General features: G+C 44.1%; 1 protein-coding gene and 1 long non-coding RNA gene across 5 annotated transcripts in view; one reads left to right on the top strand and one right to left on the bottom strand.

Moving 5' to 3' along the window:
• Nucleotides 1–916: 916 nt before the first annotated feature.
• The window catches only part of MFHAS1 (malignant fibrous histiocytoma amplified sequence 1), a 108,204-nt gene continuing 83,051 nt past the window's right edge, over nt 917–26,069 (bottom strand). The window contains exons 2-4 of one of the 4 annotated variants that reach the window (XR_002734336.3): nt 14,277–14,403; nt 7,462–7,572; nt 3,390–3,564 (exon numbers count right to left, since the gene is read on the bottom strand). Coding sequence is in view for 2 of the 4 variants with exons in the window: in XM_023225267.3 (XP_023081035.1) it covers nt 3,531–3,564; nt 14,277–14,403 (161 nt within the window). In the remaining 2 variants the exon portion in view is untranslated. Of the gene's footprint in view, nt 3,565–7,461; nt 7,573–14,276; nt 14,404–26,069 lie in introns of those variants that run through there. The other 3 variants (XM_023225267.3, XM_023225268.3, XR_002734337.3) reach the window with 3 other exon arrangements.
• Nucleotides 6,287–8,773, top strand: LOC116418855. The gene is made up of 3 exons (XR_004229024.1): nt 6,287–6,588; nt 8,316–8,493; nt 8,578–8,773. It is a non-coding gene; the product is annotated as an uncharacterized LOC116418855 (long non-coding RNA).

Raw genomic sequence — 26,069 nt, 5'->3', positions numbered from 1 at the left:
TTTCACTGTATTAGCCCGGATGGTCTCGATCTCCTGACCTGATCCACCCACCTCGGCCTCCCAAAGTGCTGGGATTACAGGTGTGAGTCACCGCACCTGGCCCCCCCCCCCCCCCTTTTTTTTTTTTTTTTTTTTTTTGTAGAAATGAGGTCTCACTGTGTTGCTCAGCATTTCTTATTGGATCTCAGAATCATTTTAAAGACAGCAGGTATTTGTACCTCAGGAGACACAAACGTTCCATGAAGCAGTCTAAATTCCTCTCAGTATTTAGAATAACATTCGTTTCATTCAAAAATATTCCTAGTTTTTAAAGATGAAGAAGGTATTGCTTCCCTGAAAGAGGCTACAAATATTCAAATAGAGTTTCTGTTACCAGGTGAATTTTCTCATGCCGTCGAACACAGATCGCTTCAGAAGGTCATCCTTCCTTCTCCTCTCTTTGCCTTTTCAACAATACGGAGGACTAAATCCTCTGATGGGTACCTGAGGGGCCTGCTCTTCCCGTTTGCAAATAGGGCACCCTGGGGCAATATGTAGCAGGTGGTGGTAGGACTTCTGCTAAGAGCCTTTGAAAGAAAAATTGGGGGAACTTCCAAACTTACCATAAATTTCACAGCTGTGACTTAGGAATATAGTGGATCATTGAAAAAAAAAAAAGAAAAAGAAAAAGAAAAAGAAACTGATTTAAGAGAGCAGATATTCAAGAGTTACATCCTCAGCCTTAAAACAGAGGCAGTTTTAAAACAGGGACTCTTTCGGGGACCAATTACCAAACAGATGACAGCTACCACCACCCACCTCCCACAGCTCCAACAGTACCACTAAGAACTAAAACAGTCATTCCTTAACTGACAGAATTAAAAGTAAAAACAAATGAACAAAATCAGAAATAATGAAGCTCTGGGAATACAACTGCTTAACCATTTCTTTGTATTTTTATTGATTTTTTTTTTTTTAATTTCTGCCCAGTTACAACAACGAAATGGGAAACCACAATTACAATTCACAAATCATGGCATGAAAAACAACACACACCCCATCAGGAATGACACCAAACCCTTTCCTTTTTATTCATTCAAAAGAGTCCAATACACAAGTGTCAAATATGAGCACTGTCATTTTTTTTTTCTTAGAAGGGGGAAAAACATTTATTTTGGCAGTGCTTTGACAATTCCTGGAAGTGGTTTTGACACCACAAGTTGCAGGAATAGAAACCCTAACAAACTTGGAGGGCATTTGTTTGAGAGGCCAGGGACGCCTTGCTTAGAAAACATGCCTCTTGTGCTCAGTGAATCGCCTGTCGCCTCGGTGGGCCGCTGTGTCTTTCCAGGTGTTGAAAGAGAAAACAGAATTTCTTGCATAGACAGCTGAAGAGTCCTGTAGAGCAGAGTGATTTTTCTATCTCCAACCCTCCTCCCACCCTGAAACAAATTCTCAAGCTTCTCTGGAGCATCTTTTGGTCACATGACCCTCTATCATGGTAACCCTTTTGCTAAGACACATGTGACACCAAGGTTTCTTCCGACACTGCTTCTCTAGGGTTCAGATGACAGCACAAAACATCACTTGTCAAAAATATTAGATATTATGAATGTGGGCGTTTACGTTCATAACAGCAAATACTTTGCAGGGTGTGTCACCAAAAGGAGCATTTTCGTCATTTAATATGGTCCCTCAGGAGTTAGCCCAAAATCATACAAATAAGTCTTTTTCTAAAGACGGGTCAAAGTTGGTAAATTTGACAGTTGAGGAACTGTCTCGTGCCAATTAAAAAACTCTTACTGCCCAACTATTCAATGGTCCAAAAAGCAAAGACATGTTACCATTCAGTTTTACACACATGCACACGCACACACAGACGCACACACACACACGAGAACTGTGACAAAAGGATTCACCAGATTAATCGTGTGACTGTGTTCTAAAAGAAAACAAAATCTCAAACTTCAGGTGTCCTATTCAAGTACTAAAAAAATGCAAACACAGTCTGATCCCATTTGATTTTTATGATCACAATAAATCATTCTCTGAACTGCAGGTTCTGGAGTCAGTGAAATTAATGCCTGGGGCACAAAATATTCTACAAAAATCGGTGTGTGATTTCTAGCAGGGCAGCCGCTTGCTCGTTATTTTAAAAAACATGTTGAGACTGTGGCCTTCCAAGAGTCAATACTTTACAAAAGAAGTAAAAGAGTAGTGAGTACCAGCAACTCACTCTTCTTGTCTGACGATGGCGAGAAGCAGTTTTATACATTTTCAATCAACCCACGGAGGAGGCAAATGTAAACTAGAGTTTTTTACACTCTCCGGAAAACGTGTTACTACTGTAGCATATGCTGTTTGGCCCAGTTAAAAGGAGAATGGAGAGCAATTTGTTTGGTTTGCTTTTTAAGTTTTACCTCGTGAAGATTTTAAAACAAGGGTTTTACTAGTTCTTGGCAGGAGACTGTCCAATCAGAGGTTCTGTATTTATAAATAACCCATGTGGGATTATGCTCTCCAATGAGCATAACTGGAGTCGAAATTCACAACCTTAAGGTCTGACAGCCAGATGTGGAAGGTCTGCAAAGAGCTCTGCTAATAAGTAATACGTTTGCAAAGTGCTCTGCTAAGTAAGGTACTTATTAGGCAGAGCACTTCGTAAGATTCAAAAGACTCAAGTCTTGCATGGACTTTTTGTCCTCTTTGGCCCCTGAGCATGCCCCATCTCTGCCCGGCACTACTAACGTGTGGAAAGCAAGGATTTCCCACCAGCGTGCCCGATCATTTATATAGGCAGGGACCTTTATTTAAAAGAAGGGAAGGGACACGGTCTTAAATGAACATTTAAGGTTCTTTCTGATTATTGGCAATCTCTATGAACCAACACTTAATCCATGGGCTAACAAAGACTTTTTTTTTTTTTTTTAAGCTGAGGAGGATTAAAGAATAAAGAAAAAACAAAAAAGTCTTATACTAAAATAAGAAATCAGCCCCATCTTGGCACAGTTCTCATGCAGAATATTGCACCCAGTGTGAACTAACGCTAGAAGCTTCAAACTGTATAAATTTAAATGTATTTGCATATTATAAAAATAAAGATAAACATATACATATTTTACACTAGTTATGGAACAGCAATGAACGTCAGTCGATCCCTCTTTCACATTTAACAGAACTGAAATCTGAGTGCTCTAAATACTGCCACCTGTACTGTAACTATGGCTTTTATGTGCACGGAAAACAAAATCCCTGAGAAGCCATTCGACTTTTTTTTTTTTTTTTTCTTTTCTTCAAGTAGCGCGCTCCTTGGAGGATCACAGTTCTGAGGTTCAGGTTGTAAAACATTTGCTCCATCTTCTCGCCCATGCTTCCCCCTCACCCCCTCCCCACCTCTTCCCCAGTCTTCCAAAAAGCATCCTGCAAGCACGCGTTGTCACTCAAGTCCACAGAACACGCTGGGGGCAGTGCAGAGGGTCTGCCAGGTGCAAAAAATGGTCCAGGTGTTCAGATGCTCTCTTTTCTCCATGGAAATTCCACAGCCACAAACATCACTGGTTTCTGTGCTTTTCACCAACGTTCTTCCTGTATGGGTGGACAAGAAGAAAGCACAGAGATGACAAAAAGGTACTGGACAATGCTACCCTCAATAAGAAAAGGAAGTGATGCTAGAAATCTATTTTCTCACATATTTTCATTTCTACTTCTAGGACTCATTATAAATATGTAAATGTCAGGCAACTAATGTCCCCACAAAGGAAACAGTCATTTTAGCAGTCTATTTGCCAAACATTTGTTAGTGTGTTAAGCTCAGTTCAGCTATAAAGAGGGAATTGTACTAACTGGCTGTCACCACTTATTCCACTGTAATTTTATAGCTTAACTAGACCTCTAATGAACAACCCAAAACTCTAAACACGGAACTGTTTTCTTTCAATAAACACACACAGTCACACATAGACACACCAAATAATCTTCTAGGAGAAGGAATACATACTAAAGAGTAAGATGTCTGTCCACCTAAAATATACGATTTTACTTAAAATGTTATACATTAAGTTGTCCACGAAAATCTGGAGTCTGATCAATATAGAATGAAGAAACTACTGCAGCCTCAGCAAATACACAAAGCGGCATTCAGTTCCGATAAAATGGTTAGAGGAAAAGTATCAAGTGTTTTTCTCATTTTTGCTTCCCTACAATGACATGTGATGGAATGTTTTGTAAAGGGTTTTTATTTTATTTTATTTTTTTAGCAACTTTTAATAAAATATACAAAGACATTGAAGGGAAAGGAAAAAGGAGCTATGATTCGTTTCCTCCAATCCCCCATCTCTCGTTAGGAGAGACTGATTTCATGGACACTGATAATTCGGCATCTGCCTAAACACTTCTCCAGTCCGTCCAAGGTTCAGTCATGGGCTCATTCAAGCATGATAATAATGACATCACCAAAACAAAGAAAGAAAGAAAAACAAAAACCTCACATTCACTAACTACATGCCAGGAATTAGGTTGTTCACTCTAGTGCATTATTTATCTTCAACTCCTAACAATCCCACCGTGTAAGCTTCGTCTTATCAGCATCTTACTAAGAAGGGAACTAAGGTTCCAAAAGGTGAAATAACTTCCCCAAGGTGCATACTAGCGAGTGGCAGAGCCAGGCCTTTCACTAGGGTGATCTGACTCCAAAGCTAAAAGAGAAGTTGGATATTTGGAGCCCTAGGGAAAAATTTCACATTTCTACGGCACTTTGCCACGATAATTTTTTTAATGCCTATTAATATAGTAAACTCCCAGAAGAGAGGGTTTTGAAAACTGCCTCAAATTCAATGAATAATATAATCAACCTAACCGTAAGGACAGCAGTGTAAAAACACACGTTTCAACCCCGCAGCTAGCTTTGGTGGTGTGAGTTTTGGGTTCACGTAGAGATGGGCTACATAAACATTTTCCCACTGAATCTAACAGACCTTCGGAAACTCCCCGGCCTACACGTAAGACTGAAAAACACAAGAATACCTAATCAAGGGCACCCAGAGGGAATATCCGACTGTTTAACCAGCTTGAAAATTGTTTCACATCTGTGCCTTTTTCCACATTTGAGACCTAGAGAAAACCACCATCAAAATCACCAGCCTTCTCTGTTTCTCCCTACCTCTCTATCTCCATAAACTTGTCCTCCTCCTTCAAGACCCACCTCAAATACGACTTCCTAGAACTTTTTCTGATTCTTCCTGGTAGAGTTCTTTCTTCCCTGTGCTTACGGGACTCTGTTCATACACCTATCATGGCAGGTACCATTTTCAATTATAATTAGACTCTGACAAGTTTGTCTGGTTATGGCTTTGATTCCCATCTTCTCCAAAGAGGCTATTAGGTTCTGGAGGGCAGGATCTGATTTAGTGCTTTATGTATCCTCAACACCCGGCCCAATGCCTACTAGAGGATAATTACTCAACAAAGATCTGTTGAATGGATGGGTCAGATGTGATGAAAAAGCCACAGGTAAAAAGTAGCCAAGATACTATGAGATCATTACCAAAAGAGGTATTAAAAAGTACTGAGGAGAGCCAGGTGCAGCGGCTCATGGCTGCAATCCCAGTGCTTTGGAAGACTGAGGCAGACGGATCACGTGAGATCAAGAATTTGAGACCAGCCTGGCCAATATGGCAAAACCCTGTCTCTACCAAAAATGCAAAAATGAGCCGGGCGTGGTGGTGTGTGCCTGTAATCCCAGCTACTTGGGGAGCTGAGGCAGGAGAATCGCTTGAACCCGGGAGGCGGAGGTTGCAGTGAACCAAGATTGTGCCACTGCACCACAGCCTGGGTGACAGACCGAGACTCTGTCTGAAACAAACAAACAAACAAAAAAGTATTGAGGAGATGTGAAGAACAGAGTGACTGGTTACGGTGAGGATGATTAGCGGCGGCTTCCCGGAGGAGCTGACCTATGACCTTGGCCTCAGCAACCAATGGGCCTTCACTGGTAGGAGAGAAGGGCAGCAGCCAGCCAGGGGACTGAGAGGTAGCCAGGGCCCACCATGGTTGACCTCCCATGGAAAGAGAGTGTCCGGTGTGTTGGCAGAGTGTCTGGGGTCTGATTGTGCAGGACCTGGTGAGCCATGGCCAGGAGTTTGAACTTGAGCCTGTAATCACCAGGAAGCCATCCAAGGCTTTTCAAGAGGGAGAGACGTGATGGGGCCTGATGTTAGAAGATAATTAATGTTGGTTTGAAGGACACAAAGATAAGAGAGTAGGCAGCCAGCTGAGACTCAGTCACATGAACCTTGGTAGAGATGGGGGAAGTGGTGGCTGGGGGGGTCAGGCCCTAGAAGGAAGCCCGAGGCTGGAGCTGAAGATATGGGTCAAATTCATTCATGTCAGGACACTGATGGGATGGGATAAAAGGTGTTGGAGAATTACTACACACAGGGAAGAAAGCAGAGGGAAGCATTGCGGATCATGGACTCCTAGCTTGGGGCCGATGGTGCAAAGCTACGCCGTTGCCCAAGACAGGTCACAGATTGAGGAAGAACTTTGGGGAAGGCAGGCAGTAAGTTCAGTTGTACGCCTGTGAAGCCTACAGGACATCCAGGATGATGCCAGGTGAGACACCGGAAACAAAGGTGTGGAGCTGAAGGGAGGAGCCCAGCCCCCACGTCCTCCCAGGTTAGGGAATTGAAATCCGCCCTTCCGGGATGCGACCAAGAAATTATGACGCAAGGTACTGAGACGCTTAGGCTGAAACTGAAGCCACAGCATGTTGTATTCACCATGTCTTTTATTTTCTGTATTCTGGTGCTTTCCTATCCTGGGCCTTGCAGACTCTGGAGGGACTGTCTCTCCCAGGATTAGCCAATTCCTAGAGATGGTAAAACAACTTGCCTGGAGTACACTCTTAAAATACAAACCAACTAATCCTGAACCCACACCCGGAACACCTCCTTGACTGGCTCTCACACTGCAGGCCACCATCCACCTGCCCCTGAGCCAGGTGCCAGACGACTAAGGCAACCCCTCTGCCCCAGGGCCACTGAGATTATTCAAATGAGCCTGTCGAGCCTGTCCTAGACCTGCCTACCCGGTCTTGCCCATTCCTCCCGTCGTGCCCCCAGTCCCTTCCTCTCCCTCCATGTGACCATCCCGGTACTTCCCTGTGTCGTTCCTGAAGGTGTGGACCCACCTGATGTTTTATTTCTGCATAATAGTAAAATTTTTTTAAAATGACCTCCTTTTTTGAACAAGGATCTAAGATCACTGTCTATGCAATATCATAGTAAATTAAGCAAAAGAATCAAGCAGTTCCCTTCTTCCTAATTCCCATAAGCAACTTGATTCTAGAGAAGTATAAGGTTTGTCTAGGATTCCTGTTCTCCAAAATCAATTCATCCCAACACCCCCATATCCCCTCTAATCTCTCCGAGTCCTCAAGAGGGCCTTACCTATTTAAGAAATTCTCTCTGCTTCACGGAGACTTACCCTTAAAAATTGGTGCTCCTAAAGTCACAGTTTGGGTACAGTAAAAATGATGGCATAAGGAAAAGAAGCACTATCTTTTCCACTTAATTTTCCAAGAAAGTATGAAGGTACCTAAGCAGAGAGGGAAAAATTCCAGTATCAATGTGGCTGATGGGAGACTAAATAATTAAAGAAACACAATTCCTCCCAGCTTGTTAAAACAGCAAGGCAAAGAGCTGTCTCACTCCTTGCATAGAACAAAACAAATCAATGCAAATCAATGTGAAACGCCCCACAGGCAACGTCCACAAGCGGCCTTTTCTTATCAAACACCATCCCTTCCTCACCCTCTGTATTTTAAAATTCTGGGGTCAGTGAAAAATTCTCCATTGTGACGAATTCATCTCACGCCACTGCTTTTTAAAAATATTTTATCAACTTCATACTAATTTGTGTGCTATTAGACATACATGGCCTGTTTATTTGGTGATATAAAGGCTACAAACTTCATCCTGCTTTTTATGAAAGGCAACTGCAATTGGTCTTAAATGTCTTTATGTCAAAACGATGTTACTGCCAAAATTCCTGTGCAAAGTCATCACGGTACTTTTGAGAATAGTTACAAACAGCAAGTAACTGGAATTTAGTGGGGAACTTGCTTGAATGGGAACTCTACAGTATACAGGCAATAATCCAAGATTTTAAAAGGGAATTTTGAAATGCAATAACCCAGCCTTCCCCTCTATTATTATTAGTACTTCCTAAAAAAGGAGAAAGCTTAGCTCAACAATTTTCAAACCACCCCCACCTTTTTTTTTTTTGGTAATTCTGTAACACACGATCTGCCAAAAATCAGAATGAACTTCCTTCTTCAGTCTCAGAACTCCCACCGCTCCCCACATATCGGAGCATAGACAGATATGGAATCGCTGCAGGAGAAACGTCAACCATCAGGAAATGAGAGCGACACATGCCTACTTCCTGCACATTCAAGGGTCATCCATTAAGAAACCACATGTTAGAATGTGGGTCGCATTCCACTAATACCTCGAGGTAAAACATTTTCATACGATGGCCTGTTGAATTTTCTTGGGTCTTTTACACAAAAATCAGTAGATAAACTGGGTCATCTGGCAGGTTATCAAAGAGCCTTCAGTTTGGTGGAGGAGGCAGTTGCTCTAAAGCTCTTTGCAAGGAGAAAGAGAAGCATTCTGCAGGATCCCTACAAATGAAACGCAACCAGCAAGCTGTCATTTGTCCAGAGAAGCTCACGCTCCCTGGGAATTGGAATATTCGGTCTCACCCTGAAGAGTAGCTGGACAGAGACAGGAATTCACAAATAAAAGCTTTAAAAGATTATGTGTTCTACTTGCTTCCTACCTTGCCCGCTGGAAGTATATGTTTGCCCTGTGTTTTGACTCCTGATGTCAAGGCTCAGTACCCCTGAAATATCTAGGGTCTAATTAGGCTGCCATGAAGAAGTTCTAAAGGAGGCGCTCTCCAAGCAGCTCCAGCTCCTCTCCACCATCCAGGAAACAGGGGGCTGGCAGTGGGAGGAGCAAGACAAGCCACTGTCTTTAGACTGAACTGTGCCAAGGATAACGTGTTTATGAGAACCTCTTTAAAACCAGAAATCGGCCGGGCGCGGTGGCTCACGCCTTTAATCCCAGCACTTTGGGAGGCTGCGGTGGGCAGATCATGAGGTCAGGAGATCGAGACCATCCTGGCTAACACGGTGAAACCCCGTCTCTACTAAAAATACAAAAATTAGTCGGGCATGGTGGCGGGCGCCTGTAGTCCCAGCTACTCGGGGGCTAACAGGAGAATCGCTTGAACCCAGGGGGCAGAGGTTGCAGTGAGCCGAGATCGCGCCACTGCACTCCAGCCTGGACGACTGAGTGACACTCTGTCCCAAAACAAAACAAAACAAAGCAAAAAGCAAACAAAAAACTGAGAAATCTGCTTCATACTAACACACCAGCCAGCAAAACCATTCCTGAAAGTGACACTAAAAATATTTATTGGCCGGGCATGTGGCTCACGCCTGTGATCCTAGCACTTTGGGAGGCCAAGGTGGGTGGATTACCTGAGGTCGGGAGTTCAAGACCAGCCTGGCCAACATGGTGAAATCCCGTCTCTACTAAGAATACAAAAAATAAAAAATTGGCCAGGTGCAGTGGCGCATGCCTTTAATCCCAGCTACTCTGGAGGCTGAGGCAAGAGAACTGCTCGAACCCAGGAGGTGGAGGTTGTGGTGAGCCGAGATCACGCCACTGCACTCCAGCCTGGGCTACAGAGTGAGACTTCATCTCAAAAAACAAAACAAAACAGAAAAACAACAACAAAAAAACTTACTGACTGCATGAACTAGGTGTTGGATAAGACACAAGTTAACTGAAAATAGGCAGGAGATTTCTTTTCGGGGTGAAGAAAACGTTCTAAAATTAGATTGTGGTGATGGTTGTATAAATACAACTCTGTAAATACATCAGTAATCATTGCATGGGCGAGTTTTCTGGTATGGAAATTATACACCAATAAAGCTTGATCTGTCACAATCGGTCACAATCGATATCCTTGAGGAGGTCAGAATTTTTCAGAGCGACCCAGGCAAATCTGCTACTAGGTGAATGTTCACCTCATCTTAAATGCAGATATCCTTGAAAATCAACTCAAGATATTCAAAGCATGGAAATTACTCACATTTCTATCTGATAATCAGCAAAGGGGACAAGAAGCCACTCAGCTCCTGTTTCTCCCTGGAGGGGGAGGTGCAGAAGGCGAGGCATTTCATCCTGTTCCTGAAACCTCTTTCCAATGAAACGCTGGTGGAGACCTCAACCACCAATCCACTGAGACAAGTTATAAGAGTAAATCATGTTCTCAAAAAAAAAAAAAAAAAATCACTACCTACTCCTTATTCTCTGTCTCTCCCCATGGGGGAATAAAACATCTAGAAATTTTTAAAAATTAGAAATAGAAAAGCTTGGAATTCATTTAAAAAGGCCAATCAGATAACAGTCATCTATGGTTTCTTCTTTATAAAGAAAGCATTGCAGCACCGTTAGTCAAAGGCAGTTAAATGACAAGTCTCTGATTTGACAAAGGAGAGGGGTAAACCAGTCAAAGAAGAGCTTGGAATGTCTTTTTAAAAACCATCATAAGATCTAGATCAGCCACCTAAGCCCCACACCGGCCAGTAATCACCTAGGGTGATGATTCTGGTGTACCTAGGAGCCTTCTGGTGGGCACCATCATCCCGGCATGATGACTGACAGCCGTCCCATCACTCTCAGTCCTCTCGTGATCTGAACAGTAAGTGGTATGTTCACCTTCTCTGAGAGTGGCAGGGGCTGTGCTGAGGCTGAGAGCAGACAGCATGGACAGTTTGGCCTTTGGGCTGCAGAGCAGGTGTTGACCACAGAGCAGTCTTAAGGCCCCACTGGCCAGGGAGCCCACCCTTAGAGGCATGGACTGGAAAACTGAGCCATCAGAAAGTCGTGTACACATGTTAGACTCATCTGGGTGGCTTCTTTTGTTTTTTAATGACTCATGCCCGGTCCCTTCCCTGAGAAATTCTAACTTAACATGTCTGATTAAGAAAGTCTGACCTTGGTCAGGCATGGTGGCTCATGCCTGTAATCCCAGCATTTTGGGAGGCTGAGGCAGGTGGATCACTTGAGGTTAGGAGTTTGAGACCAGCCCAGCCAACATGGTGAAACCCCGTCTCTACCAAAAAAATACAAAAAAATTAGCCAGATGTGGTAGCGTGCGCCTGTAGTCCTAGCTACTCAGGAGGCTGAGGCAGAAGAATCACTTGAACGCTAGAGGTGGAGGTTGCAATGAGCTGAGATTGCACCACTGCACTCCAGCCTGGGTGACAGAATGAGACCCTTTGTCAAAAAAAAAAAAAAAAGCCTGACCTCTATGGTGACCTGCTTAAGTTACTTTGGCTGGAGTTGAAAGGCAGTACAACAGACCCGGACTTCCAATGTCTAGTGCCTGCTGAGACCCCAAGTCTCAGGTTCAGGCCCAAGCTGTGTTGACGTAACTACCTTCTTTGCCAGCTATCCTCATGGATCACCCCAAATCTCCCGCTTCCAATCCACTGTCATCTGCCCATGAATGGGACCTTCCCCGGAGGCTGGTCCGGCCTCCACATGGTTTTGTTTTTGTTTTGTGTTCATGGATGTAAACTGTGGGTGCTTACGGCTGCGAAGGTGGGGGAACACTGGGCAGCTTGAGCACAGGCTTCACATCTACGTGTGCTTTCCTATAAAGTCACACAAGAGATCATTTACCCCTTGCGGCTGCACTAAAATATGGTAATTTCCAAGAAATGTCTTGCCAGGAATATGAAACTTTCCTATTTGGAGAACATTCCTTCATTTAGAGTTGAGAATTATATTGCAAAGCTGTCATCCATTTCATGAGACTTTTTTTTTTTTAACCTATTTCAAAATAAAATGATTCTGATCGCTAGGTCAAAAGTGGTTGAATCCCTAAAGAGGCTCCCTCAGCCTCTAGATGTCTGCCGCCACGTACCGCAGCCTATCCAAGCCTTTAAGGCTGCTTGTTCGTTCGGGTTCAATACGCTGCTGAGAGAGAAGCTGCTGACATTTTTTTCAGGTTGGTATTAATGTGGTCTTTCTGTGGCAGTACAAGAAGCCCACGGGAAAACACTGATAAAACTGGCTCGGTGCTGGGAAGGTTTCTCGTACAAATGGATATTTTAACTCCTACCTCTACTGCACCTATTCGACGGCATGTGGCTACGGCAAAACAATAGGTTCATGTTTCTCTTGGCTCTGGAAAGTTTACGCCAATGCAAAGTATATTTAATTTTTGTTTCCTCTGTTTCATACCTTGCTGGTTCTGTAATATCCCCTTGAGCTTTAAGAACTTACAGGGTATTAAAAAAAAAAGAGAGAGAGAGAGAAGAAAAAGAAAACACGTAATATCCCCTTATCCATCCTCACCCAGGTATATCTGAAAGAAAGGGACTAATGTGTACAATTTCAAAGAAATTAAAAAAAAAACAACAAATTTCTGTTGTTTGATATGTTCAGGACAGAGGATTATTCTGGTTACTAGTAGGCTGGTGCAAAAGTAATTCCACAATTACTTTTTTCACAATTACTTTTGCACCAACCTAATAATAGTTATTAGTTAATAAAAGTAATTTCACAATTACTTTTGCACCAACCTAATAATGGTTACTCTGTAGTCCTATTTTAATATTTAAGAAGCACTTCAAGATTCACAATGTCTTACGGTCAGTGATAAATTAAACTATGCACATGATGGTTAAACAGCACTCTGAACACAAGAGCATTAGATAAGAGTTTCCCTTGGGTGTTCAGTGATATTTTCCAGCAAAGACAGATTAAGGATGTCCTATGTAATGAGTTTCCCAGTTTGGAGAAACGGGGCACTGAGCCGGGTGCCCGCTACTTCTACAGCAGCTAATGAATGAGAAGCCACTGGGAACCCTCGCTTCGCAAGGAGCACACCAAAGGCAGGGCAGCTGCCACGTGAGGGGCAAGGCACGGACACCTGTCACACTGCCTGGAATGCGGCCAGACAAAAGTTTCCCAAGAGGAGATGACAGGTCACAATTCCCAAAGGCGCACTTTCCGACCTCCCTAAAAAAAAAAGGCTTAGATTCATATATAATTTTTTCATTAAAAAATTCCACGTGGCCAGCTAGGAAGAAAAAGTCAAGTTTGCTGCATGGATATGAATACTGTGCTGGAGAAATCATGGTGCTGACATCACGCAGATAACGAGACCTGACCCGAGAAGACTGTGGCTGCTGCTTCTCAGGATCTGAGGTAAACAGGCATCTCATCTCAGCTTAAAAGTGGCCTATTTGTTTCTTAATACAAGCAAAACAAAACAAAAAACAAAAAAACACATACACAAAACCCAAACAAATAGGATGAGTGTTATCTAGAATAGTAACCTAATGTTCCATCCAAAATATACTTTGCACATGTACATTCTCTGTCTTCAAGTCCATTTGGGGGCAAGGTGGTGGCCAACTGCACAGCCCTTGATTTTCAAGGACTGACTCAAAAATCAGAACCATGCAACAAAAAACAATCTATTACTGACTTTCTGCAGGCTGTGCTCATGGAATGGGCCTGCACCGTTTTTGGATGTGAAAGCCAACTTAATTCTTCAATGACAGAGTTAAGACTACCCATCAAAAAAATATGTTCTTTTGTAACCCCAGCACTTTGGGAGGCCAAGACGGATGGATCACGAGGTCAGGAGATCAAGATCATCCCGGCTAACACGGTGAAACCCTGTCTCTACTAAAAATACAAAAAAAATTAGCTGGGCGTGGTGGTGGGCGTCTGTAGTCCCAGCTACTCAGGAGACTGACGCAGGAGAATGGCGTGAACCCGGGAGGCGGAGCTTGCAGTGAGCCGAGATCACGCCACTGCACTCCAGCCTGGGCGACAGAGCGAGACTCCGTCTTAAAAAAAAAAAAAAAAAAAAGAAAAAAATGTTCTTTTTGGTTGCATATACCTGCAAATAAACTAAAAACCAATGAACTGTACACTTAGGTAAGTGAACTGTGGTATGTGAATGACATCTCAAAAAGGCTGTTAAAAAAAATGTTCTGACTTTATTAAAAAAAAAATCACAAAAAAAAGGAAATAAAAGTTCCTGTTTTACTGCGTAAGTCATGATGCTGATGCCACCCAGAAGAAGTATGTCTGTTCAGGAGGACTTTGCAAGGTTTGTGCAAATGCAGTTTCACCTGGATTTTTGTTGTCATATCTATGGGGCCGGGATCAGGGGCCAGAGGGACTTTGGGAACTCACTTGGAACAGGGGCTGATCACAGTCGGCGTGGGTGGGTAAACCAAGGCAACATTCACTCGTTCGCTGCCGTTCTTGGGGCAAATGATCTCTGCCACTCCTTCTGGTCTGGGCTGACTCAGCAACTCCCCTGCAGGAGGAGAGAGAAAAATGTGTTACAGAGATGTGCCCTAAAAATGGGCTCACTTTACAAAGAAAGCACTGCTTGGGGATGGAAGCAGGGGGAGAAGGGCAGAGCTGAAGCAGCGAAGGGTCTGAGAACCCATGTGCAACCAAGAACAGTAGAATTGCCTGGGCGCCGGCTCCAACGCGAACATTCTCCTCTTCGTCACCGTAGAGAAAATTCTCGTGGTCATGGCAGGAAGGCCCACACTAGACAAAGACAGCATCTGTCACTGCTCTGCTCACCTTCCTTCTAACAGACTGACTCCAGGGATCTTTATCTAGATGTCACCGACTGAGCCAGAGTCCCCAGAGCCCACTGAAGCAAGGGCTGCCAAGGAGGTGTTCATAATTAGGATTTGGGGCAGATGGGACTCAAGCAGACCACAGCAACCGTTCAACAAAGCCCTGTATAAATGATCTGGAAACACAGCAGACTAAAGGTGTTAAAAAGGCAAACAGCCTAAGATGAGCCCAGCCTCCTCCGGGCAAGGGGACTGCCCTGATAGGTATGTGTGAAGTGGATGCACCAACACAACACTATCTAGACACATAATTAACCTAATGGATCACCACAGTATCTAAAGGAAGGCTATTACTCCGCATGCCCTGGATGTAATCTCTCTTCAACTAGATCACTAAGTCTCTAAAAGCAGTGATGACTTCCATTCTCTCATCCACATACCCAGGGCACCGTGCCCTTTCTCAGAGAGTACTCAAGAAACAGCTCCTGGCTGAAGATGGGACACGTTATTGTTCAAACTGCCCTACTTAAACCCAGGAACTAAATTTTTTGTTGTTGTTTTTGAGACAGGGTCTTTCTTTGTCACCCAGGCTGAAGTGCAGTGGACTAATCATAGCTCGCTGCAGCCTCAATCTCCCAGGCTCAGTCGAGTAGCTGGGACCACAGGTATGCAGCACTACATCTGGCTAAATGTTAACCTTTTCCTTTATTTTTGTAGAGACGGGAGTCTCGATATGTTTCCCAGGCTGGTCTCAAACTTCTGGCCTCAAGCAATCCTCCCACCTCAGCCTCCCAAAGTGCTGGGATGACAAGTGTGAGCCACCATGTCTGGCTTCTAGAAAGTCAATTAACCAAATCAAGGATGTGAAATGTACGCCAACTGGGGAAAGACACTACTACAATTAAAACTTCAGCTCTATGCACCAACCACTTCTACTGCTGACTTGAAATTCTAGAGACTCTAGGCCGGGCGCAATGGCTCATGCCTGTAATCCCAGAACTTTGGGAGGCCGAGGCGGGTGGATCACAAGGTCAGGATTCGAGACCATCCTGGCCAATATGGTGAAACCCCATCTCTACTAAAAATACAAAAATTAGCCAGGCGTTGGTGGCAGGTGCCTGTAGTCCCAGCTACTCAGGAGGCTGAGGCAGGTGAATCGCTTCAACCTGGGAGGCGGAGATTGCAGTGAGCTGAGATTGTGCCACTGCACTCCAGCCTGGGTGACAGAGTGAGAATCTGTCTCAAAAAAAGAAAGAAAGAAAAGAAAAGAAAAAAAAAAAAAAGAAATTCTAGAGACTCCAAAGAATAGCAGTCCCCTCATCCCTGGGAGATGTGTTCCAAGCCCCCAGTGGATGCCTGAAACTGAGGACAGTACCGAACACTATACAAGCTATGTTTTTGCCTATAAGTAGATACCTATGATAAAGTTTAATTTAAAAATTAAGCACTATAAGAAATTAACAACAATAAATAGGACAATGATAATACACTGTATTAATAATTAAAGTTACATGAATATGGTCTCTCAAAATATATTATTATGCTGCATTCACATGTATTTGGACCACAGTTGACTGCAGGTAACTGAAATCACAGCAAGTGAAACCATGGATAAGGGGACCACTGTATCTGCTGACATATCATGATACGCAATTCCTTTGCCTCAAAGTACTGTATTTCCGGCTGGGCATGGTGTTCACACCTCTAATCCCAGCACTTTGGGAGGCTGAGGTGGGTGGATGGCTTGAGCCCAGGAGTTTAGGACCAGCCTGGCCAACATGCGAAACCCAATCTCTACTAAAAATACAAAACTCAGCCAGGCGTGGTGGCGGGTGCCTGTAATCCCAGCTATTCAGGAGTCTGAGGCATGAGAATCACTTGAACCCAGGAGGCAGAGGTTTCAGTGAACTGAGATGGGGCCACTGCACTCCAGCCTGGGTGACAGAATGAGACCTCAAAAAGCAAAACCAAACAAAAATACCGTATTTCTAAATGTCTCATCCCCCGCAAAGCCCACACTGACAGCGCATGCCCATGTCAGCACCGGGCTGGCAGTTTTAAATGTACACCTCGTTTAATCTTCACAATGTCCCTAGATGGGCTTATTCTCATTTTACAAATGAGGATGCTAATGCTCAGGGAGGCTACGCGACGTACCCAGAGTCAGGAGCTAACCAGTGGCAGACTTGGGATGTGAACTTGGGAACCCACTTCTGAGGCCCTTACTCTTTGCCCCCAGGCTAATGCCTCCTCCCAAAGCAGGCACTGCTTCTTTATGCCAGAACTTACCTTTCCTAAATGAGCAATCTAAAAACACTATTTTTAATTAATAAACTAAGCGGCATACTTTTATGAAAGACATTAATTTCCTGATGTGAACATTTTTATATAGTGTCACGCAATATTAACAGAATGTAATCTGAGTTCCTTAACCAAACTCCTGTAAACAGCAAACTGCTACGAAAGTTAATTTAGCATCATTAGCTTGTAGCACGGATATGTGGATATCAGAACTGTACTTCAAACACCAGTTAGGAAAAGATCCCAAATATAAAAATGCAAGCTCAAAATGTAAACGTTAAATGCTTATCAAAGTAATAAAATGAACCCAAGTAACAGCATGTTCCAGCTAGACGAACCTGGAAGGCGTCCAGTCCAAACATCAATTAATAAGTCAGAAGCTCGCTGAGTTTAACAGATTTGCTCCAAGTCCCACAGAGAGCTGCACGTCTGTAAACCACCCACCCACCATGCACCACAGGAGCTAGGACTCCAACGAGAAGGTGCTGTGGGCACCTCAGTCTCTTAACACCCTTACTTCTGGGACTACCCCTCACCTAGCTCCTTGCCTGGCATTTTCAAGTTCTACTGTTGTCCGAAAATCATCCCCAGGGCTTGAACACAGATGGGGCCTCTTTGGTTTCCCCTGAAAACTCTCTCCTGGTTGGAATTCCACACAGGCCCCAGCTCCACCTGCTTTTATCTGCCTAGGCACTCAGAATAACAGCTGTGGATGGATGCCAAGTCCCTGTCCTCAGCACCCATCCCTGGCGCCAGCCTGGTGCAGCGGGCTTCTTGGCTAGTATATCATAGCTTGCGGAGGTCAGATCATTTTGCCAGAGAATTTGAAATAATAGGCTGGGGGCGGTGGCTCACGCCTGTAATCCCAGCACTTTGGGAGGCCAAGGTGGGCGGATCACAAGGTCAGGAGATCGAGACTATCCTGACCAACATGGTAAAACGCCGTCTCTACTAAAAATACAAAAATTTAGTGGGGCATGGGGGCACACGCCTGTCGTCCCAGCTATTCGGGAGGCTAGGGCAGAAGAATCTTTTGAACCTTGGAGGTGGAGGTTGCAGTGACCCGAGATTGCGACACTGCACTCTAGCCTGGACAACAGAGTTAGACTCTGTCTCGGAAAAAAAAGAAAGAAGAAGAAAGAATGTACAGCAGACTATTAAGCCTCAATTATCAAATCTAACTGTAGCCTAGACTCTCAGTTTCACACAGAGCCAGGTAACTGGTTCTGTTTGGGTCTTATCTCTAGAGCAGCACTGCCATCCGTGGAAACAGAGCATGAAGGTGGAAGGCACTGAGAAGTTCCACACGTGAAAAATTCACTTGATATTAACAAATACTGAGCAACAAGAAGAACAGTCCATCATTTCCAGCACGTCTGTATACTCCAACAACCTACTACGCGGTGCCAGTATCCTTAGGATTTAAGAAATGTGCACAGTTCCTTGATTAAGAACATAAGAAAAACAGCTTTTTCCTTTCAAAATGATCTTAATTCATATATAAAGAATGGTTTATGTGTGTGCTATCTAGCAAAACAGAAGCTAATCATTCTCACATTTAACACAAACTTGATCTTCAAAATAAAGTGATTATTTCACTGAGTAACTAACTACGGAGACCTTACTGTGTGTGAGGACTGAAGAAGATGCAGGGGTCTGAGAGTTTAGGGCACAGCCTCCACCATGGAGGATCCCAGTGTCCACAACGGAGGCCAGGTGTGCAAAGAACTGTAGTCCTGTACGATGAGCTCCCAAGGAAATGTACATGAGATGCTGGAGGAGTCAGGAGAAAGAGAGATTCACACTGATTCACAGGATTGGGAAAGACTTCAGAGTGGGGAACACTCAGCCAAAGGACCCAGCAACTTCTGTTATCAGAATGGAGAACAATGCATGCATTGTACCTTACCATCATACTGTAATGTATGTCAAACTGCAAAATAAACCTAAGTTAACCCAGGAGGAAGAAAAGATGACCACAAGAGCAACTGACATTTAGCGAGCACTTTTTATCGGCTGATGTTGTATATGTACCATCCCAGTCTTCACGACACCACCAGAAGGTAGGGACAATTATTATCCTCATTATAAACAGAAGAGGAAATTGAGGCTCAGATGCAAGAGGTAATTTGCCAATGGTCACAGGAAGAAGTGGCTGTGCTGAACTTCGACAGCAGGACTGACTAAACTCATCACTACCAGATATCCTGTGTCAAGGATATCGTGATGTTTACATTAGTTAATACATATACATGAAACATACTAAACACTGCATCTGGCACCTAGTAAGTTCTTGACACTATTACTGTAGTCACGAGAAGATTCTCTAAAGGCTTACTCTTCTAAATATGCAAAGAGTTCACACACGCACATGTGAGGACACGGCAAGAAGACGCTGTATGTGAATCAGAAAGCCCTCACCAGATACCAGATCTGCTGGTGCCTTGATCTTGGACTTAACCAATCTCCCACACTGTGAGAAATAGATTGCAGTTCCTTATAAGCTATCCAGTTATAAGTAATGAAGGGTAGGGTACGGAGCGGCTCCTTGGACGGTGGAGAAGCTTGCTGGGCTGCCCTAGGCCAGACTGTCCATGATCAGCTGGCCAAAGCTAGCAGGCAGGCGACTGTCCTCTGGGTGCCAACAAAATTCCCTGGGAAGCTATCTTGGGGGGTGAGGGAGCAGGCTGTGCGGAAAGCAGCCTGTAGAACTTTCTGGGAAACATGATGAGGCACCAGCTGTGGTCCCTGGAAGGCCACCCACATGGGATGCTGAATTCATGGGGAAGGCAGTTGGCACGCCCTTAAAGGGGCGGAGTTGCTGCTGAACCTGCGAGGGACCTACTCAAGGTATCCAGGCTATCGGTGCATTCGGCAACAATCTTCCTGCTGAGCCACTAACAAGTCAGCTGGGATACCCACAGGTATATTCCAGCACTAAGCCACATACACTCTTAGGCGGTTTTGGGGATTCAAAGAGTGGTTTCCCAAAACTGTAGGGATGCTGCATTCTTCTTGTGAACAATGTTTGCTCTTGGCTCAGTTACGGAGTCAGCCCTCCTTAACAGTGAGTTCTGCATCCATGGATTCAACCAACTGCAGGTCCAAAAAAATGTTTTTAAATTGTATCTGGGCTGGATGTGGTGGCTCATGCCTGTAATCCCAGCACTTTGGGAGGCTGAGGGGTGGGGGCAGATCACTTGAGGTCAGGAGTTCAAGACCAGCCTGGTCAACACGGTGAAACCCCATCTCTACTAAAAATACAAAAATTAGCCAGGCGTGGTGGTAGGCATCTGTAATCCCAGCTACTTGGGAAGCTGAGGCAGGAGAATTGCTTGAATCCGAAAGGCGGAGGTTGCAGTGAGCCGAAATTGCGCCACTGCACTCCAGCCTGGGCAACGAAGCAAGACCCTGTCTCAAAAAAAAAAAAAAAAAAAAGAGAAAAGAAAAGAAAAATAAATTCCATCTGTACTGAACATGTATAGACTTTTTTTTCATTATTACTCCCTAAACAATATAGTATAACAGCTATTTACAGAACATTTGTATTGTATTAGTTATTACAGGTAACCTAGAGATGATTCAAAGTATAAGGGAGAAGGCTGGGAGCAGTGGCTCATGCCTATAATCCCAGCACTTTGGGAGGCTGAGGCGGGCAAATCACCTAAAGTCACAAATTAGAGACCAGCCTGGCCAACCTGGTGGAACTCTGGCTCTACTAAAAATACAAAACTTAGCCGGGTAGCATGGCACATGTCTGTAATCTCAGCTACTTGAGAGGCTGAGGCAGGAGAATCATTGGAACCCGGGAGGCTGAGGTTTCAGTGAGCTGAGATTATGCCATTGCATTCCAGCTTGGGCGACAGAGTGAGACTGTCCAAAACAAAACAAAACAAAAAAAAACCATATATATATATATATATAAAATAAAATAAAGCATAAGGGAGGATGTTTGTAGGTTATGTGCAACTACCATGTCACTGGCTATCAGGGACCTGACCAATCAAAGACTTTGGTACCCATGGGTGTCCTGGAACCAATGGCCCACAGATATCATTCCTTTTCAAAACGACTCAAACTGATAGGGTCACTTGATAATTGAATATATCCTAAGGTATGGTTCCAACGACAGCTACAAAAACTTACACAATCAAAAATTATGACCCTCTCCTAGAACTGTGTTTTCATTTTCAGCACGTATCTCTGCAACTCTTCAAAATGTAGGAATCCACTGAGTTCTGCGCAATTTAACAATGTAAGGAAATTTCCATTTCCAGGCATTTGTGGAATTCTCAAGTACGGTTTTGATTCTGAATGCTGAGACTTCTTTAAAAATAAACAGTTTTAAAAAACCCAACACTCAGAAACACCTAGCTTCAGTGCCTTGAAGCTGTGGAAACCATTTGTGAAGTCTTATCAGTCAGAGAGTACAATCGGCAGGGCAAACCAAACCAGGCCAGTTGGGGCCTCTCAGAGATGCCCTTAAGTCAGAATGCCCTCAGCACCTATCTTCAGCGAGTATTCATGGCCTGCTCACTAGGCAACACTAAACAAACTCAATGTCAGCACTTGGCTTCCACTTCTTCCAAACATCCTCCAAAGTGGCGACGGTTATAGGCAGAAGGAAGAAAAAAGGCCCCACTCTTGATTACTTCTGTGACTCACACAATGGTTCTCAGATTCTCCCAATGAATAATGCCAGGGAAGCCGTGCCAGGCCCACACGCTGGGCATGGATGATGGGTGCCTTTCAGTTTTCCTTTCATGGCAGGTACTCCACCTGGAGCCCATGAGCTCAGCTTTTCCTTGTTTAGCGCAAGTCCTGGCAGAAGACAATCGTCCTGACAGTAATGTTTGCTTGCTAATTACATAAAGCTTTTTAAAAATTATTTTTTGGTTTGAAAGATAGGAGGGAGAAGGGGATGATTAAACGATCTCAGGTTTGCTAAACCAAGAAGAGCTGCATTTGGTCCAAGGGCCCCCTGAGGGATCATCACTCAGGTCTCTTTGAGATCAAAAAGCTGTGGCCTCAGATCACAATGCCCCTTCCAATGCATCTGGCAAACGTTCAACCACAGAAAATCAAGGGGAAAAAACTGCTATTAAAATTACTTTTCAAATCTCTACCAGAGTTTAGTCTCTTTCCTCACATTACAAGCTTACACAGTTGACCCTTGAACAATCAATACCCCAAGCAGTGAAAAATCCATGTATCCTTTCTGACTACCCCAAAACTCAACTACGAAAAGCCTACTGTTGACTGGAAGCCTTATCAACAATGTAATCAGTTGACTAGCAGATATTTTGTGTGTCACATATGGTATGTGCTGTATTCTCACAATAAAATAAGCTAGAAAAAAGAAAATACTATTAAGACAATCATGAGAAAGACAGAATATATTTACTATTCAGTAAGTGGAAGCGGACCATCGTAAAGGTCTTCCTCATTAGTCTGTACATTGAGGAGGCCGGGGAGGAGGGGGAAGAGGAGGAGTTGGTCTCGTCGTCTCAGGGGTGGCAGGGGTGGAAGAAAATCCTTCTGTAAGTGGAGCTGCATAGTTCACATTCGTGTGTGTTCAAGGGTCAACTGTACTTTTCTTTCATAATCACCTTTTGTTCGGCGGGTCTTTTCTGTTCTGTTTTTTGAGACGGAGTCTCGCTCTGTTGCCCAGGCTGGAGTGCAGTGGTATGATCTTGGCTCACTGCAACCTCCACCTCCCGAGTTCAAGCAATTCTCCTGCCTCAGACTCCTAAATAGCTGGGACTACAGGCATGCACCACCACGCCTGGCTAATTTTTTTATTTTTAGTAGAGACAGGGTTTCGCCATGTTGGCTGGGCTGGTCTCTAACTCCTGTGACCTCAGGTGACCCGCCCACCTTGGCCTCCCAAAGTGCTGGGATTACAGGCGTGAGCCACTGCACCCGGCCTCTTTGGGGGTTTGTTTTGTTTAAAAACACTTCATACACATCCAATCCTCTGTAGCATTCTTCCCTACGTCTTCCTCATGCCTGCTTATTTGCAATTCCTCTTCCTCCTGCATTCTGTTTCTAACACCTGCACAACAGAAGGAGAGCCCATCTCCCCTCCTCCAGGCCACTCCTCCTCCGGGACACCCATCTGCTGCAAAAGCGTCAGGGTCTTGGCGTCTCCAGAGTCCCCGGGGAGTTTCCTTCCCCAAGTGTCCATTACAACACTGGGATGACAGGCCAGGTGGAAACTTCAGGAGGATTCCACTTTGAAGTGTGAGGCTCTACCAGACGCAAAATAAATATTCCTCGGGGCCAGAATAAACATCCAGGGCCAGCAAGTGAACCTGGCTTACGTGGCATGTATTAATATGTAGGAGAAATTTCCCCAGGGAGGTTGCAGGAAGCTGAGTCACCTACTAAGAAGGGCTTTATTTTTGGTTCTAAAAGACAGAACAATAGCAAAGTAAAATATTGTTCTATATCAAAGTTCTTTAAACTTACTGTTCTCAGCATCTTCATCAGTCCCAGATGAACTCTGATACTATACAAATTGCAGTAAGACAAGAACAATAGATGATTTCTTTAGATTTTGTACGAGATTTCTCTGGAATTTCTAAAAATCCTAGAAAGGGGCCGGGTCCGGTGGCTCATGCCTGTAATCCCAGCACTTTGGGAGGCCAAGGCTGGCAGATCACTTGAGGTCAGGAGTTCGAGACCAGCCAACATGTTGAAACCCTGTCTCTACTAAAAATACAAAAATTAGCCAGGTGAGGTGGTGCACAACTGTAATCCCAGCTACTTGGGAGGCTGAGGCAGAAGAATCTCTTGAACCTGGAGGCAAAGGTTGCAGAGAGCTGAGATGGTGCCACTGCACTCCAGCCTTGGGGACACAACCAGACTCTGTCTCAAAAAAAAAAAAAAAAGAAAACCTAGAAAGGAACCATGGGCTATCACCTGAAGCTTAAATGAGGTGGTTTGATGATGTTGGGGGATATAGAAAAATCATTCCTCAAAATACAGCACCTGAGTGCGCTGGGCGCTTTTGAAAGCTGAGCGGCCTCAGAAATAAGCCTCAGAATGAAGGTCCCTCTAACCTGTCTTGTGCCTCCCCAAACCCCAAGGACAGGGACTATTTCTCGAATGTCCTTATCTGACCAAGGAAGCTTACCAAAAGAAACATAAATGCTTTCTATGCCCTCCCAGAATCTCATTATCTCAGAAAAAAGCCTGACGAATGTGACCACACCTGACAGACTTTTTCCCGAGATAAGGTCTGCCTCTCAGGCCCATTCAGATTCCAAAGAGAATCACTTACAAGTTCATTTCCTTCTCTGTGGTCCATTCATTCTCCCTAATCATCACTTACTGCCTCTCCAAAGAACTGTCAACATTCTCATCTCTTCCCCCCACTATGAAAAAGGGTATAGCTTCTGTATCCTACTGTGATTCCCCTCGAATGTTAATACATTTATTTGCCTTAGTAACCTTCTTATTCTTATTAATGTGCCTTTCATCAGTTGATTTTCACTGAACCTTCTGAGAGCAAAGGGAAAGTTTTCCCTGCACCCCCTACAATGAAAAGAAAGCATCTGCGTGGATGGCGCGCACTTAAAACCTCCCCGTCCACAAGAAGTGGCCAGGGCTGGTGTGAAAGGTTGGGACTAATTCATGGAAGTGAATTAATAGTGGGACATATTGTGAGAAGCTGAAACTTCCGAGGTCAATGTTGCAAAGGAGAGCTAAGGAATTCTACATTATTCTCTTAGTAACAATAAAAAAAAAAGTAAAATGAACTTGTCATTCATCTGTATGTATCACTATATATAGTGATATATTTAGATATACAGTGGTCCCCATAATCTGTGGTTTTTGCTTTCAAAGGTTTCAGCTACCAGTCACCAATCTGGGTCTGAAAACATTAAATGAAAAACTCCAGAAATAAACAATCATCAGTTTTAAATCTAGCACTGTTCTGAGTAGGATGATGAAATTTCGAGCTGTCCAGCTCCACACCCCCCAGCACCGTGAACCCTCCTTCACCCAGGGTCCCCACACTGTACACGCTCCCCTGGGAACCCTGCTTCGCCCAGTGTCCCCACACTGTAGACACACCCCCCCAACTTATCACTTAGGCACTTTCTCGGTTATCAGATCCGCTGTCAAAATGTTGCAGTGCTTAATATATCACCCTTATTTTACTTCATAATGGCCCCAAAGTGCAAGAGTAGTGACGCTGGTGATTTGCATCTGCCAAAGAGAAGCTGTTAAGTGCTTTAGTAAAAAGCTGAAAGGTCTTGACTTAATAAGGAAACAAAAAAAATTGCCTGCTGAAATTACTACAGCTACAGTGAGAATGAATCTTCTATCTGTGAAACTGTGAAAAAGGAAAAATAAATCCGTGCTAGTTTTGCTGCTGCACCTCAAACTGCAAAAGGTGTGGTTATAGCACCTGCTAAGTGCTTAGTTAAAATGAAAAAGGCGTGACATTTGTGGGCGAAAGACATGACAGGAAACATTTTCCAACTGATGGCAACTGGGTTTGGTACCATTCGTGGTTTCAGGTAACCAATGGGGGGCTTGGAAAGTATCCCTCGCAGATAAGGGTTGGGGGAACGACTCTATAGCAAGAGTCCCCAGCGCTGGGGCCATGGACTGGTACAGCACAGAAGGAGGTGAGTGGCAAGTGAGCAGGCAAAGCTTCATCTGTTTACAGCCACTCCCCATTGCTCAAATTACCGCCCGAGCTCCATCTCTTGTCAGATCAGGGCAGCATTAGATTCTCATAGGAGCGGGCAAACCCTATCGTGAACTGCATATGTGAGGGATCTAGGTTGCGCGCTCCTTATAAGAATCTAACGCTTAATGATTGGTCACTCCCATCACCATGAGATAGGACCAACTAGACGCAGGAAAACAAGCTCAGAGCTCCCACTGATTCCACATTATAGTGAGTTGTATAATTATTTCATTATCTCTTACAATGTAATGATAATAGAAATAAAGTGCACTATAAATGTAATGCCCTTGAGTCATGGTGAAACCATTCCACCAACCCCAGTCTGTGGTGCCAACCAAGGCTGGAGACAGCTGCTCTATGGTGATACAGACATACAGTGAG

Source organism: Piliocolobus tephrosceles, chromosome 7 (assembly GCF_002776525.5).
Source record: "Piliocolobus tephrosceles isolate RC106 chromosome 7, ASM277652v3, whole genome shotgun sequence".
In the NCBI taxonomy this organism is placed as follows: Eukaryota; Metazoa; Chordata; class Mammalia; order Primates; family Cercopithecidae; genus Piliocolobus; species Piliocolobus tephrosceles.
Note: the sequence above shows the minus strand (reverse complement) of the source record. Positions and strands in the feature narration are given on the sequence as shown.